Here is a 14810-nt window from a genome sequence, read left to right as displayed (position 1 = left end):
AGGACAGGGAGGTGATTAGAGACAGCCAGCATGGCTTCACCAAGAGCAAGTCCTGCCTGACCAGCCTAATGACCTTCCATGATAGAGTGACTACATCAGTGGACAAGGGAAGAGCTACGGATGTCATCTATCTGGACTTAAGCCTTTGACACAGACCCCCACAACATCCTTCTCTCTAAATTGGAGAGATGGATTTGATGGATGGACTGTTTGGTGGATGAGGCGTTGGTTGGATGGTCGCATCCAGAGGGTAGTGGTCAATGGCTCAATGTCCAGATGGAGATCGGTGACAAGCGGTGTCCCTTAGGGGTCCGAACTGGGACCACTGCAGTTTAATACCTTCATCAATGACACAGCGGGATCGAGTGCACCCTCAGCAAGTTTGCACATGACACCAAGCTGAGTGGTGTGGCTGACACACCCGAGGGACAGGATGCCACCTAGACGGACCTGGACAAGCTTGACAAGCAAGCCTCTGTGAACCTCAACGGTTGGACTCGATGGTCTTAAGAGTCTTTTCCAACCTTGACGATTCTATGATTCATGAGGTTCAACAAGGCCAAGTGCAGGTCCTGCACCTGGGTCAGGGCAACCCTTGGTATCAATACAGGCTGGGGGATGAAGGGATTGAGAGCAGCCCTGAGGAGAAGGACTTGGGGGTACTGATAGACGAAAAGCTGGACATGAGCTGACAACGTGCACTCGCAGCCCAGAAAGCCAACTGTATCCCAAGCTGCATCAAAAGCAGTGTGACCAGCAGGTCGAGGGAGGTGATTCTGTCCCTCTACTCTGCTCTGGTGAGACCCCACCTGGAGTCCTGCGTCCAGCTCTGAGGTCCCCAGCACAGGAAAGACCTGTTGGAGCAGGTCCAGAGGAGGGCCACAAACATGACCAGAGGGCTGGAATACCTCCCCAATGAGGACAGGTTGAGAGAGTTGGGGTTGTTCAGCCTGGAGAAGAGAAGCCTCTGGGGAGGCCTTACTGCAGCCTTTCAGTACTTAAAGAGGGCTTATAAGAAAGATGGGGACAAACTCTTTAGCAGGGCCTGTTGCGATAGGACAAGGGGTTTTAAACTAAAAGAGGGTAGATTTAGACTAGCCATAAGGAAGAAATTTTTTACAATGAGGGTGGTAAAACACTGGAGCAGATTGCCCAGAGAAGTTGTAGATGCCCCATCCCTGGAAACATTCAAAGTCAGGTTGGTCGGGGCTCTGAGCAGCCTGATCGAGTTGAAGATGTCACCTCTCATTGCAGGGGGGTTGGACTAGATGACCTTTAAAGGTCCCTTCCAACCCAAACCATTCTATGATTCTACCGTTCTGTGACATTCTCCCACATTTCCAAACAGCAGGGCTGCACTGCTATCAGACACGCACCTGCAGACCACACACTCCTAAGAAACTTAGTGAGGAAGCAGCAGCAGCCAGAGAAAATTCATTGCTACATGAATTTTCAGAATAAGCTACCATAGCTCTGCTACAAACACAAAGACTGCCTGGTGCATTTATACCTGCAAGAGCCATTCTTCCCAACTGCCCTGCAGAACGTACAGTTTAGCTGCTGTGTTTTTGTTGTACTCACTCGCTAGTAAGATTTCCATTAAACATCTGTAATCTGCAACGCAGAACTGCTTTCTCCATCACACTTCAAAGAAAGCCAACAAGACAGCACCAGTTACGCTTGCAAGTTCTATTTATTTTGGCATAAGGGACATGCAAGCTGTTCAAACTAACAACTCTTGAAGAGTAAGCAATGGTAAGAATGAATCTTACTTATGCTTACAGAAATTTTGTGCAACAGAGAGGGAACAGAGTTTCACATATTCTCTGAGGAATTTTGTTCTGGGGTTATATCAGCTTATTTTTGCAGTGTAAGGCTGAAATGCACAAAATACCCATTGAAATTAAAAACAACCCAAGTGAGTTTTAGGTGGGTAATATCCAGCTGTGTTTGTATAGAAACTCTGGGCACTTCCTGATCATGGAGAGAAAGTATTGTCAACACATTCATGAAAGATGGAGAACTCTTCTGCAGATGAGAAGACAGGCGGATGCATGCCACTGAAATTCATTGATTTTAACAGCCCAGTGACTAAATTAAGAGCCCAGGATCCTTTTGCCATCAGTGAAAAGAGACAGGAACCTTCAAAGGTTGATCCATGAGGCCCCTCGTGATTTCCCAGGGTGACCTGAATATAGTGATGTAAAGCTGGGTTCAATTATGTACTTTGACTCCCATGTCACTTATCCTTTCTTTGTCAATGAATATTGTTCCCTAGTCCAGGTGTCATCAAGCAGACATCATGAAGTGCCAGGCACACACACGAAAAGAAAAAAAAAGACTTTTCAAAGTGCTGTGCTACTTCATTCAAGACCTTCTGATTTCATCTTCATCACTGCACTGCAACTTTATCAGTTTTTTATTCATACAAGGTAGCTTAGCTACAATACCTTTAAAGAACAGGAAAGACAATCTCCGGTATACATACACATATGCTCTAGAGCATCAGAGTTGAGATGAGACCTTGGCTCAGAACTCAACCTTAAAAGCAGTGATGTAGTTCAACTTAAGCCTCCAACTTACCACATTTTTAAAGTCATCCTCTGCTTCATCAAATTTTCCTTGCTTGAGTAGTAAGTGTCCTCTCTGTAATCTTGCCTGAAATGAAACAAAGTAATTTTTTTTTATTTACAAATTGGAATTCAGCAAAGTATGAAAATAAGCTTCAGTTTCCTTTAGCAGGAAAAAAAAAAAAATTTATTTTACTGCAGCTAACAAGCTGAAACAGAGATCATAACACCTATTCTTTGTCTTCTCAATTTGACAATGTTCTTATGAGGCTTCTTTGATGGTAAAGGATCACTCTGCACCAGAACCGAGGGACAAAAAGCAGCCACAGTTTTTATAAGCAGCTGCAACTCATGGAAAGAGTTGCAAACTCTTTGAAGAGTTCCATAAAGCAAAGTGAATGTTTACCTTACACCACTTTCCTGATTATAACTGCCTATAGATTTTAAGAAAGTAGCAGAAAAAAAAAAATAAACAATGCCCACATTTAATTCTTTCACTAAACTTTCAGAATAATAGAAGCTATGTAAAAAGACAAGTCAATGATTTAGAAGATTTTGATCTACGATAAGAATATTTTCACACAACAATGAATTTAAGGTTTGCTCCTTCATTGTAAACTATACAGGGCATGCCACTACCCATGGAAAAGGGAGAGGAGAGAATCGGATGGAGAGGGCTCCAGCATCAGTCTCCAACTACTGAGGCAGTCTCCACATATGGCAAGCAGAAGTGAGCAAGGGGTAAGTAAATCATTAGCTTGCAACAATCCCACAGGAAGGCAGTGAGACTAGGACAGTTCCTATGGAGAAGAGATGCCTCACATCAAATGCTGATTAAGACAGAAGAAAAACAGAGGCATCTGTGCACTCTCTTCCCCTCCTTGCTCTCAGAGGGCATAGCCTTGGTGACTGAGAGAATAACCACAAGTGAGAGAAGGAAAGTGCCTAGCACAAACCCATGAGGAACATGAACTTAACAAAACCACCATTAGTTGTTAGAATAACTGGCTAGACTGTACTCAGCATAGTTGCAAATTCAAGCACATACACCACTGCTATTATTTTACCCTATTTAAAGGCTTCTCAGTGATAACGTATTTTCTATTTCTGTTTGGCAAAATCTGAAAGAAACAACCTTCTTCAAAGCAGGGGTTTTTTTTACGCTTGAACAATTTTCAACTCCAGTCATACTTACCGATGTGAAGTCCTGCTTTAATTCAACCACTTTACTTAAATCACGAATTGCTGCTTTAGATTTGCCCATGGCTAAGTACACTGTGGCTCTTCTGTAATAAGCAATGTAGTTATCAGAGTCTCCCTCTGCAAGTGAACAAACAGTAATCAGAATACTACCTCAAAGCAACTGAAACTTTGGGTACAGTGAAACTGTAATGACTAAAAATACATTACCTGAGTTTTAAGCCACTGGAAAAAATGGTATTTATCAATAAAACATAACATTTGTAACATTATCCAAGCAGTGTTTTCTATGCAGTTTGGTTATTTAACAATAAATATTACGGAAACACAGTAAATGCCAAATAATTAAAAAGTACCGAGGTTGAAATATGTACATGTTTTTCAGCTTTGTACAGGGAAACAGCCACTACATACTAACCCTTTATCTCCAACTGCAGGCCTACACTTGAAAGCATGTTAATTCATCATTCTCCATCCCAGTCCCTGTCCATCATATCGGATGGAAGCAAATAATCCCAAAATGACCAATATGTTAGTCCAATGTCATCACAGACACATAAACCCTTTACACCATCCATTGAAACAGCAGCAACTTCTGTCTTTAATATTCCAATGGGCACCAACACCCTCTCTCAACGGCAGTCAAACACATGTACCTTATCAAAACCTGAAAGCTAACTTCAAGGCCCACACATTCCATAGTGTCTGCTGGTCAAACTTCCAAGATCCAGCAATTTTAACACTCTCTAGGCTAGCACATATAAGTACACCATTACAGGAGACAAACATCAGCCTCTGAAACCAAGAAGAATTTTCTTAATATTCTTCTCTGGGCAGTATTTCAAAGAAACAGATGACAGGTACTGTGGGCTCTCAAGGAAAGGTAACTTAGACCACCCAAACAACCGTATGCAGTGGAAGACAGTAAATGTTGTACTGTGCTATTAAAAAAAAAAACCAAAAAACATCAACCCAGAATTTGTAGACAAGAACATCCATATCTGAGGAACAAAACAGGTATTTCTCTTCCTCACCTCATTTGAGGTTAAAAGCGAACGTTAAAATAAATAAATAGCATTGCCAAAAATCTTATTGTTGGTAACTGAGCTTCATAGCTGGCCACCTCCATTACCAAAACACTAGTTCAGTTCTCACTGGAAAAGGTATCCACACTCTTCCTCTACAATGTCTTGGCTGTGGAAATGCTAACATCCAGCACTGAAACTTAATAACAACTCCCATGCTTGTATGCAGGCATTACGGACATCAAGTAAATTCAAACGTTACTACCTTTAAAAAAAGGAAGTATCAAGTCCTACTGCATACAACTAAATGTTTATAGAGTCGGCACAAATCAATAGCTGAAATTAAGGAACTTGTATTAATACACAAAGGATGAAAGATAGGAAAGAGCTAACCCAGAAAGCATGTTCCAGCACCAGATGATCTTTCTGACAGTCAGAATACGGTTTTGTCTCAGTACCCCAGTAACAGTAATGAACAGCAATGGACTTTTACCCAGAGAGAAGGCATAAGTCATCAACTTGACAGGACTGAAGAACGAGTTGAAAATTTAACTGAGAGAAAATGGACAATAGTCGTCTTTTATTTTAGATGTTTCCAAAAAAGAAAAATAGGCTGGCTGAGGCAAGACAAAAAGATCTATTTACCTCACAGTCTACAATGATGCAGTACAGGCAAAAAAGGACTAGAGAAATTTCTTCTCCCCTCCTCTACAAACACAGTAGGCAAATCCTGCTTAAAGTCTTTTCAAAAATGCAAAATACAAAGACAAAAGAGAAGTCTGATGAAAGTTTAGGCAATCAGGCTCAAGTCAACATCCAACTAAGAATCCCATCAAGGTCACAACGCAGGTGGTCACACCATAGTTCTGCCAGCCGCTTGAGCACTGCTGGCAAAGCGGAGGGCTTCACCCCATGCAGGCACCTCACTGCTCCTCCCACCTCACACCGCTGCTGCCTTTGCATGGCCACAGACTGAACTGGACTTTTCACCAACGCCAAGTTAAAGCTTGCCAACCAATAATAAAGGAATAAACGACGCTGTAACACTAGCTCTGCTCAGATCCCACAGGAATGCTTTGGCAGAGACACACAAAGCAAAAGGAGTAACAGACCGCCTCTTGGTGGAATGAGGAACTTCCATAGCACTGAAAAAGAGGAAGATACCCCCTCCACTCCCTTTATATAAGGGAAGTTTGTCTTGGAGAACTCACAGAAAACATTAATAGCTCAGAATCAGCAGATATTTCATTTACATACCACTATTAGACAAAGGCATAAACAGAAAAGTCTCAATAATATGACTCATTACTGTGAAACACCTTGGTATTATTCTTCTCACAGAGAAAATGATGCACTTGTACACATTATAACAGTCCAACAACTTAAAAAAATAAAAGAAATGCATGCAACTGAGAAATTGTAGTGTTAATGGACACTGCTCTTTACTGGTGCTGTCTGTCTCTACATTTCAATTCAAGGATTTTGACCAGTAAAGTTGCTTTCAAATTTATAGACGCAAACATTTAACTCCTCACTTTGTCGAAAATGCAGATCACCAAAACAAGAACTCACTCACTAGTTGAGTATAAGAGAGGGACAGTTAATATACTCTTCACTACCAGTTCAGTATCTCAAACTTGTAGCATCAGTTTCACTGAGATATCACCCACTTCAAGATTTAATTTAGGGGAGGGGAAAGAAAGAAAAAAAAAAAAAAGAGAGAGAGACTATTTGAAATGTTGCGTTTTTTTTACAGTGCTGGAGAGAAGAAAGCATGGATAAACTCAACCTTTCAAAGACATACTTCGAAAAACTTCATAAAGATAAAACCTAATCTTGATGGGATTAGATACAGGGAATACCTCATCAAGCAATACCACAGCCATTTACAATTGCTTCCATACAGTCACCTTGCAGAATAGCAGTGACTTAGTCTTCATGTATCACGTTGTTAATTTAACAGTTTCTTTTATCAAAACCAACGCATAAATATTCTACTGCATCTCTGTTGGCTCCCATCCAAACTGCTGCATAAAGGTGCCCCAACTTCTGTGACTCATGGAATGCAATTTGCAAGAAAGCAGGATACTTAACGAAGCAAATAATAGGGGGGAAAAAACTCACCCAAAGGTATTTCCGTGCAAGAGTCACTTTCCCGAGATACATACCTATAGCTGCATGAAAGTGAGACAAAGCATCTGCTAGCTGTCCAGCAGCCAATAACTTCTTTCCCATTTCAAGCTGTTTTTCTACTTCTGCATTTATTCCACATTCAGCTCCTTAAAGAAAAACAAAAAGATCAAGGTTTTGAATGACCAGTTTGATTATACCAAATGCGTACAGTGATAACACATGTAACAGTTATTGATATAGAGGTAGAAGTCACGTCTTCCAAACTAAAACAACCTGCAGCCTAATAAACACATAGCATGCCTTCCCTGCCCCAAAAAGGATGTAGAAGTAAATAAATACTGTAAAGCACCGCATTGTGAGTAAGCGCCAAATACGCGTTTCTATTCCTGTCTATACATTGAGTAACATACTTTTGCACATCAAGCTTTATACATCAACTATAAAAACAGTTTGACAAAATGCATTTCTATGTGGGCTTTCAATTTAAAAGGAATCTGGGAAAACACTCATAACGCACATATAGCAAATACAAAAAAGGCTTTAAGTTAAATTTCATGACCGTACTGATAACTTAGGACTCAACTGAGAACTGTTAGCTACTGCAAAGACTGGCTTCTCATCTACTGCACTTTTGTCTCATCTTTATCATTTCCAAGGCAAACTGTTTCCAGAGCACAATTTTTGATATAAGCAGTTAAAATTCTCACTCCCTTTTCATTTAACCAGTAGTATGAAAATCATATTAAAGTGGTATGCTTTCGAAATGCCAGTTTTACAGCTAATAAATTGCTGCTGCTCAACCAACAGGGAAAGACTATTGTTGAGAAGTGAGCAGCTAAGTGCAAGTACATGCTGTACATACATCAATTCAGCCATACAGGTTTCTCATTTGTACTGCTTCCAGCATTTGGACAGGCTGGAGCCACGGGCCGAGGCCAACTGTACGAGGTTCAACAAGGCCAAGTGCTGGGTCCTGCACTTGGGTCACAACAACCCCATGCAACGCTGCAGGCTGGGGGAGGAGTGGCTGGAGAGCTGCCTGGCAGAAAAGGACCTGGGGGTGTTGGTTGACAGCCGCCTGAACATGAGCCAGCAGTGTGCTCAGGTGGCCAAGAGGGCCAATGGCATCCTGGCTTGTATCAGGAATAGTGTGGCCAGCAGGACCAGGGAGGTGATGGTGCCCCTGTACTCAGCGCTGGTGAGGCTGCAGCTCAAGTCCTGTGTTCAGTTTTGGGCCCCTCACTACAAGAAGGACATGGAGGTGCTGGAGCGTGTCCAGAGAAGGGCAACGAAGCTGGTGAAGGGTCTAGAGCACAAGTCCTATGAGGAGCGGCTGAGGGAGCTGGGGTTGTTTAGCCTGGAGAAGAGGAGGCTGAGGGGAGACCTTATTGCTCTCTACAACTGCCTGAAAGGAGGCTGCAGCGAGGTGGGGGTCGGTCTCTTCTCCCTAGTAACAAGTGACAGAACAAGAGGAAACGGCCTCAAGCTGCGCCAGGGGAAGTTTAGGTTGGATATTAAGAAAAACTTCTTCACCGAAAGGGCAGTCAGGCACTGGAACAGGCTGCCCAGGGAAGTGGTTGAGTCTCCATCCCTGGAGGTATTTAAAAGATGGGTAGATGTGGTACTTGAGGACATGGTTTAGTGGTGGACTTGGCAGTGCTAGGTTAATGGTTGGACTTGATGATCTTAAAGGTCTTTGCCAACCTAAATTCTATGATTCTATTCTTCAAATCAGGACAGAATTTCACTACAACTTACCAGCTTATGACTGTAAAAACTTTCACACTATAAACAGTTTTCTTTTACTAAGAGAATACCCTATACATACATTAAAGCAAACTGATGTATTAAAATCCTGAATAAATACATTACATTAGAAAACAACGAACTACAATTACTAGGAATCAATTTCTTTCACTCAGGTTTTGTATCAAGCTAATTCAGATAGGCACCTGAATTAATCTTAAATATGAAAATGCAGCAGCACTTTGAAGTCGTTGCTTAGAGTCTGAATAAAAATGTTACACTACATAGATTGAAGGAAAGTGTATCAAAACTCACACTGAAAGATGATTAAACAACAGAGTATTTGTAATGAAAGAACAGTAATTTCTGATCACCAAGTCATCAACATTTTAGAGCTAGGAGCTCTCAGCACCTGGGATGTTAATTTTATTTTCCTTTCCTACTCCTTAATACAGTTCATAATTCTTTTAATTCCTATAAGAAAATCATTGAGCTGTCTATACTAAAAGGAACAAAATGCCCTCTGTATCCACTCGAAAAAAGCTCTATCTGCTAAAAGACTGATAATAATTCAACAAACTAGATTCAAGGGCTTCAATTCAACAATTTGCTTTAGAACAATGACCACAAAAATTCCTTTTTTTAATTAATGGAAATGACTTTATAAAATAAGCCCCAAATTTACAGTCAGTAATTTTTTTTTGTTGTTTAAATAGATGAAGTTAGTAGTAATTACTTAGCATATAATCGCATATAATCAATTTGAGGATCTTATTAAACAATGCATTTTACAATCCATTCTAGGTATGTATAGCTCTGAATAAAATATAAATAGCTCCACTGATAGTGGAGAAGTATTTCCTGACAAAAATTTTCTCACACACAGTATTCTACTTTAAGGTAGCTTTTATGTGAATGTCCAATTTTCAGAAAAATGGACATCATTCTTTGCCATTTTGCTTCTTCTCTAGCTTAAAGCTCTGATTACCAACTAGTCCAATGTCCTCTATGACAAAGCAAACATTGGAGAAAAAAATACAACAACACACCACCAACAACAAAAACTCAAAACTGGAAAACAAACCCACCACAAGTTTCCCTGGCTTTGGAAGTATACTAGCAACAAATCAGGTATCAAACCATAAACAGACTGAAGTATTTAACATGAGCTAAAACAAACAAAAAATACTTAAGCTTCATCCCTCCTGTCTCTCCCCACATATGAATACCTGAAATATTTCAAAACCTGTCAGTTTGGAGTGGTATCCTAGAAGTGGGCTGTAAATCACGCTTTGATGAACCTTCTCTCCACCTAAACACGACATTCAATTTTCAGTGTCTCACGCATCTGAAGGAGTGTCCTTGTTTCACATTTAGTCACATCAGGATAGCTCCAAGAATAGATTTTCCACAATAAGATGTACCTATACAATTTGGTGTCTTTCATACATGTTATGTTCAGTACAGTTTTACAGTTATATAATACTGTAGGCAGGAGAGCCATCTTTTTCCTTGAAAATACTGAAGCTGATAAATAAAGGAAATGAGAAAGGTGACCGTTAATAGTAAATAACAAAAACAGTAGCAACATGGCTAGAGAAATAAGGCAAACTGTGAAGGACTGTAGGTTCCCTGCAGAACAAGACTGATGATACTAGACATACATTAAAACTTGGCTCTGCAAGTTGGTGAACATCATGAATTGATGTGGGAATCTCCAGGAGCAACCTATACAGTCAGCGTAACCATTATGAAAAGTGACATTTACCATAACTACTCAGGAACACTGTACACTGACCTAACAGTTGGGCTGTTTATTCATATAGATCTATTCCTTATTCATTTTCTGTCTGTAGGCAAACAATTGCTCTTCATAAACCACCCCACAGTAGACATCTGAAAACTGTTAACATAGGCACAGGAGTCTAGGGACTCAAATTCTGTGTAATCTATTTGGGTACCTATCCACTCTTTGGTCTGAAGAATGAACGTATGGACTCAAGTTCAACCAGAGGGAAAAAACAAACCAACCCTACAGAGCTCTTTCCAACAGATAGACAGTCATTAGTGAGCTGGATACCAAGCGCCCAGCACTACAGCTGAAGAAGCTTTGTATGCTCCAGCAAGAAACTAAATTTATGCAAGAGATATGCACGCACACTATTTATTTTTTAAAATTCCAAGTATTTTAATTTGAATATTATTTCTAAAGCCTGCCTAATTGTTATCTATTCACCAAGGACTTCAGACAACCACACATGAGAGCCCAAGCTGTCAAATCAAGTCAGATATTCTGGATAAATTCAGAGTGTGTAGTCCTGGCACTGATGCAAGAGTGGAAGAGCCAAAAAAAAAACAACAACAAAACAAGACAAAACAAAACAAAAAAAAACACCAAAAACCCCCACAAAGCCCGCTCCCCACCAAACAACTCCAAAAAACCCAAACAAACAAAAACCCCCAAACTACCCCCAGATAAGAATTGGTACTAACCCTGACAACTCAAAGAAAGTCAGTCAGAACGCAAAGGAAAGATAAGCAGGTGCAGCTAACCTGTTTTTCCAGTTAAATACACTCACTTCAAATAAATTATAACTTCCTGGTAGGATAACTGGTGCTAATACGTGGGTACCTAAGTATACAAACTCCAACCATATCCTCATATAATCAGTCACATCCACAGTGTAAAAAGCCTAAGAAAGCCCTTCAGCTTGAAAACAGTTTCAAGATTTTACATTTGTCTACACACTCCTCTTTTTCCCCCTGTAGAACTTCCACCTACTTTTTGTTTTGTTTTTTTATATCTTGTCCCCAAGATGGGTAACAGGACTATGAAAATAAACAGAATTAGTACCAACTGTGTACCAGAAACAGAATTGTTTCAAAGAGAAAGAAGAAACACGTATATGTCTAATCGCAATTACAATGATCTAAACTTTTTTTTTTTTTTTTAAAAACATGAAAGAGCTTGATGATTGGCTTGTCACGTGAGTGGGAGATCCTGCTTTTGGGGCATTTTTTGATCAGAACGACCTTGTGTTTAGCGTAGTAAGTCTTAAGTTCACTGCTATTTTTAAACAAGTTTGGGCTTTGCTTTTATGCATGTTTGCAAGTGTGTTTTTCAATGACAAGCCCGAAGTAAGAAGTGGACAAGCAATCATAGTTTCAGGAGCAATACAGAAAGGCTCACGAGGAGCCTCAGAGCATCCAGTTCAGCCATATGTAACTTCCACCCATCAAGTTTTTACTCCCTCCATTTGCAAGGAAAGTTGGTAAATATAGCTAAGACTGGGAAACCAAAAAGCCACCCTCCAGCCCCCCATGTATCCTTTGCCATTTGGGGCAAGAAAAGAAACTTCCCAAACTCAGGACAGAAACATATGGTGTGGCAGGTGTGGGCGAGAGAAACACTTTGGGCTAGTGGTCTGAAAATAATGAACTGAGCTCTGTATACTCAAAGCCCGTTTCTTCTTCCCATTATTACATTTCCTTTCTTTAACTACTAGGAAGGGGAGGAGGAAGAGGAACAATACTCCTCTATCCTCCTCAGTCGCCTCTTTTTGTTGTGATTAGTGGGGACAAACAGCCATGACGGATGAATCTTCGCAAGAGGTGATCTGTGTCAAACGAGAGCTTATTCTGCACAAGTTGGGGTATTTAAAGAGGAGGAATTCAGGAAACACAATAGTAAGGGCTGAACTGCCACATCACCAAGTACTTAAAAAGCTTTTTACTGAACTCATTTACCAGCCAGATATAAATTAGTATTCATAGATACTGACTGTAAGATACAAAGTTAACACAGGCCAACTATTTCACTGATTCATGAATCAGATGTCACAAGGCAGACTTCTATTATCAAGACAGCACAAAGCAAATTTAAATGTGAATATGAACACCTTTGAGTTCAAAGACCAGTAATATCGGGGGGGGAAAAAAATCCAGACACTTAAATAATGTAACCCCCTTAAATTCCCTAACTACATACTCTGGAAAATGAACTCATGAACTAATAGGTTAGTAAGTTCAGTAAATAAGATCCAGAACCATCAGTTTTCATTCTATTACTGTACATCTTTATTAACTGAAGTTAAGAAAATATACCCCAAATTAGGAGACGTGGGTTTGGTAAGTCCACATAGCCATTAAGCCACATACTTGAAAAAGGCTGGCAACTCCAAATAAACCATCCTCAGCAGGAGTATCACTGCCACAATCTTACGGGGGGAAAAAAAAAAAAAGTATACTTTGACCACAATTATTGTTTTTCCTCTAACACTACCAGAATACACATCCAAAAAAGCAATTCAACACCACAGTATGTAGTCTTATACTAGAGAGCATCTTTGCCACACTGTGTTCCTGTTGCCACTTGGCCAGCTGAAGTATTCATTAGCTTAGTACATCAACTGAATTTCTATTGTCAAGCCCAGGTCAGTCTTAAGTCTACGGACTTATTCTGACTATTGACAGCTTCAGTTCTACTTCAATCTGCCACTGCCATTTAAAGAACGTTCCTCAGGTGAAACCCTGACTACGTGCACAATTGTATAACCAAGTTATACATTTAACAGGAGCCTGTGAATAAAAGTTTGACCATACAGGTGTTGCTGACAGTGTACTCTGGAAGTAAACAGGCCGCACAAAGTGCAGAAAAACTTCTCTGCTGAACTTCAAATACTAATGGGGGGGGAAGAAACCACAGCAACAAAACAAAAACATAAACAAATGCAACACAACTGTCAAAAGCCCCAGCGAGTTTGTAGGTCTGGCACTAATAATGGCCGTGGCTGAGGAGGATCACTGCAAGCGCCTTTGAACTTGGGAACTGCACAAAATTCATACAGAAGTGAGAAACTCAAGGCCAGTGGAGAACTGGCCAATGCTGTCACGCAGCTGCACTCGAGGACACCGCGCCATTTTCAACACCCCTATCAGCAGGCCGAGGAAAACGAAGCACGCATCGAGCCACCTTAAAAGGCGCTGCCAGGAATTTAGATAAAAACAAACAGGTTACGCGCGGTGACGGTGCCCTCATTACACACCCTTCGCAACAGCCTGGATGAGGTGGCAGTTCTGCACCTCCTCCTTCCTCGCACGCTTTCCAGAGATACCCCCCCCCCCCCGGACCTCCCGCGGGGGCAGCCCCGCCGCCGTGGCCCCCGGGCCTCCCGCCGGCCCGCCTCAGGCCCGCCGGCTCCCTGCGGGCAGGCAGGCCGCAGCCCCGCCGGGTCCGCTCCGCTCTCCCCCGGCACCTCGGCCCGGCCGTGCCGGCTGCCCCACGGCCCGGGCCGACACCCCGACACCCCCAAGTGGCGCGACCGCCGCCGAGAGCCCGGAAGGAGGGCGGGCGATCGGCCACCCGCTCCCCCCGGCCAGGCACCCCTGCGGGCCCAGCGGCAGCCCCGCCTCAGGCTCGCTCGCCCCACGCCCCGACGGGCCGCGGAGGGAAGCGGCAGCCCCCCACCGCCACACACGCCCGGCCCGGGCCGCAGCTCCCCCTCACAAACCCCAGGCGCGGCCGCCGGCAGCAAGGCGCCCCCCGGAGGGGCGGGCCCCCCCGCCGCCCTCACCCTGGTACTGCAGGTCGAAGAGCACGAGCAGGAAGGGCAGCGCGGAGCCCAGGCGGCCGGCGGAGGCCGCGGGAGACACCATCTCCGCCGCCCGGCGACAGCGGCGGCGCCCCGGGCCGACGGCTCCAACTTCTCCGGGGTGGGTCGTGGGCGCCTCCGATTGGCGGGCGTGGGAGCGGCGTCAGAGCGCCCGTCCGCGCAACGCGGGGCCCCGCCCGAACCGGGGCGGGGCGGGGGGGAAGGGGCGGAAGGGGCGGGGGCGCGGCCCCGCGCCTGCGCGCACGGCGCTTGCGCGAGGGGCCGCCCTGACAGGAGATGGCGGCGGCCCCGGGCCTCCAGCGGAACGATGAAGCCCGAGCGTCCCCGGCTGTGTTTTGTCTCCTGGCTCTTTGCCCACCCCCTCCCACCGCAGGCCGGCTCCTCCTGGGGCGAGGAGGGCTGTGCTCCGGGCCCGGGGTTAGCCCCTCTGCTCCGTGGGTGCTGGCAGGCCTGCTTGCCCCGGGCCAGCCCGGGGGGTGAAACGGCTAAACGGCTGGCGCCGGGGCTAATGGAGTGAGTTGAAC

At 43.4% G+C, this 14810-nt stretch overlaps 1 protein-coding gene across 3 annotated transcripts in view; it reads right to left on the bottom strand.

Annotated features, from left to right (window-relative positions):
- DNAJC3 (DnaJ heat shock protein family (Hsp40) member C3) overlaps positions 1 to 14456 on the bottom strand; it is a 42316-nt gene extending 27860 nt beyond the window's left edge. For 2 of the 3 annotated variants that reach the window (XR_014227405.1, XM_082303881.1), the window contains exons 1-4: positions 14248 to 14456; positions 6964 to 7074; positions 3766 to 3890; positions 2584 to 2658 (exon numbers count right to left, since the gene is read on the bottom strand). Coding sequence is in view for 2 of the 3 variants with exons in the window: in XM_082303881.1 (XP_082160007.1) it covers positions 2584 to 2658; positions 3766 to 3890; positions 6964 to 7074; positions 14248 to 14329 (393 nt within the window). In the remaining variant the exon portion in view is untranslated. The remainder of the gene's footprint in view (positions 1 to 2583; positions 2659 to 3765; positions 3891 to 6963; positions 7075 to 14247) is intronic. The other variant, XM_082303882.1, reaches the window with a different exon arrangement.
- Between the last annotated feature and the right edge of the window lie 354 nt (positions 14457 to 14810).

This window comes from Platalea leucorodia (assembly GCF_965183815.1).
Source record: "Platalea leucorodia genome assembly, chromosome: 2".
NCBI lineage: Eukaryota > Metazoa > Chordata > Aves > Pelecaniformes > Threskiornithidae > Platalea > Platalea leucorodia.
This window is presented reverse-complemented; position numbering and strand designations above follow the sequence as displayed.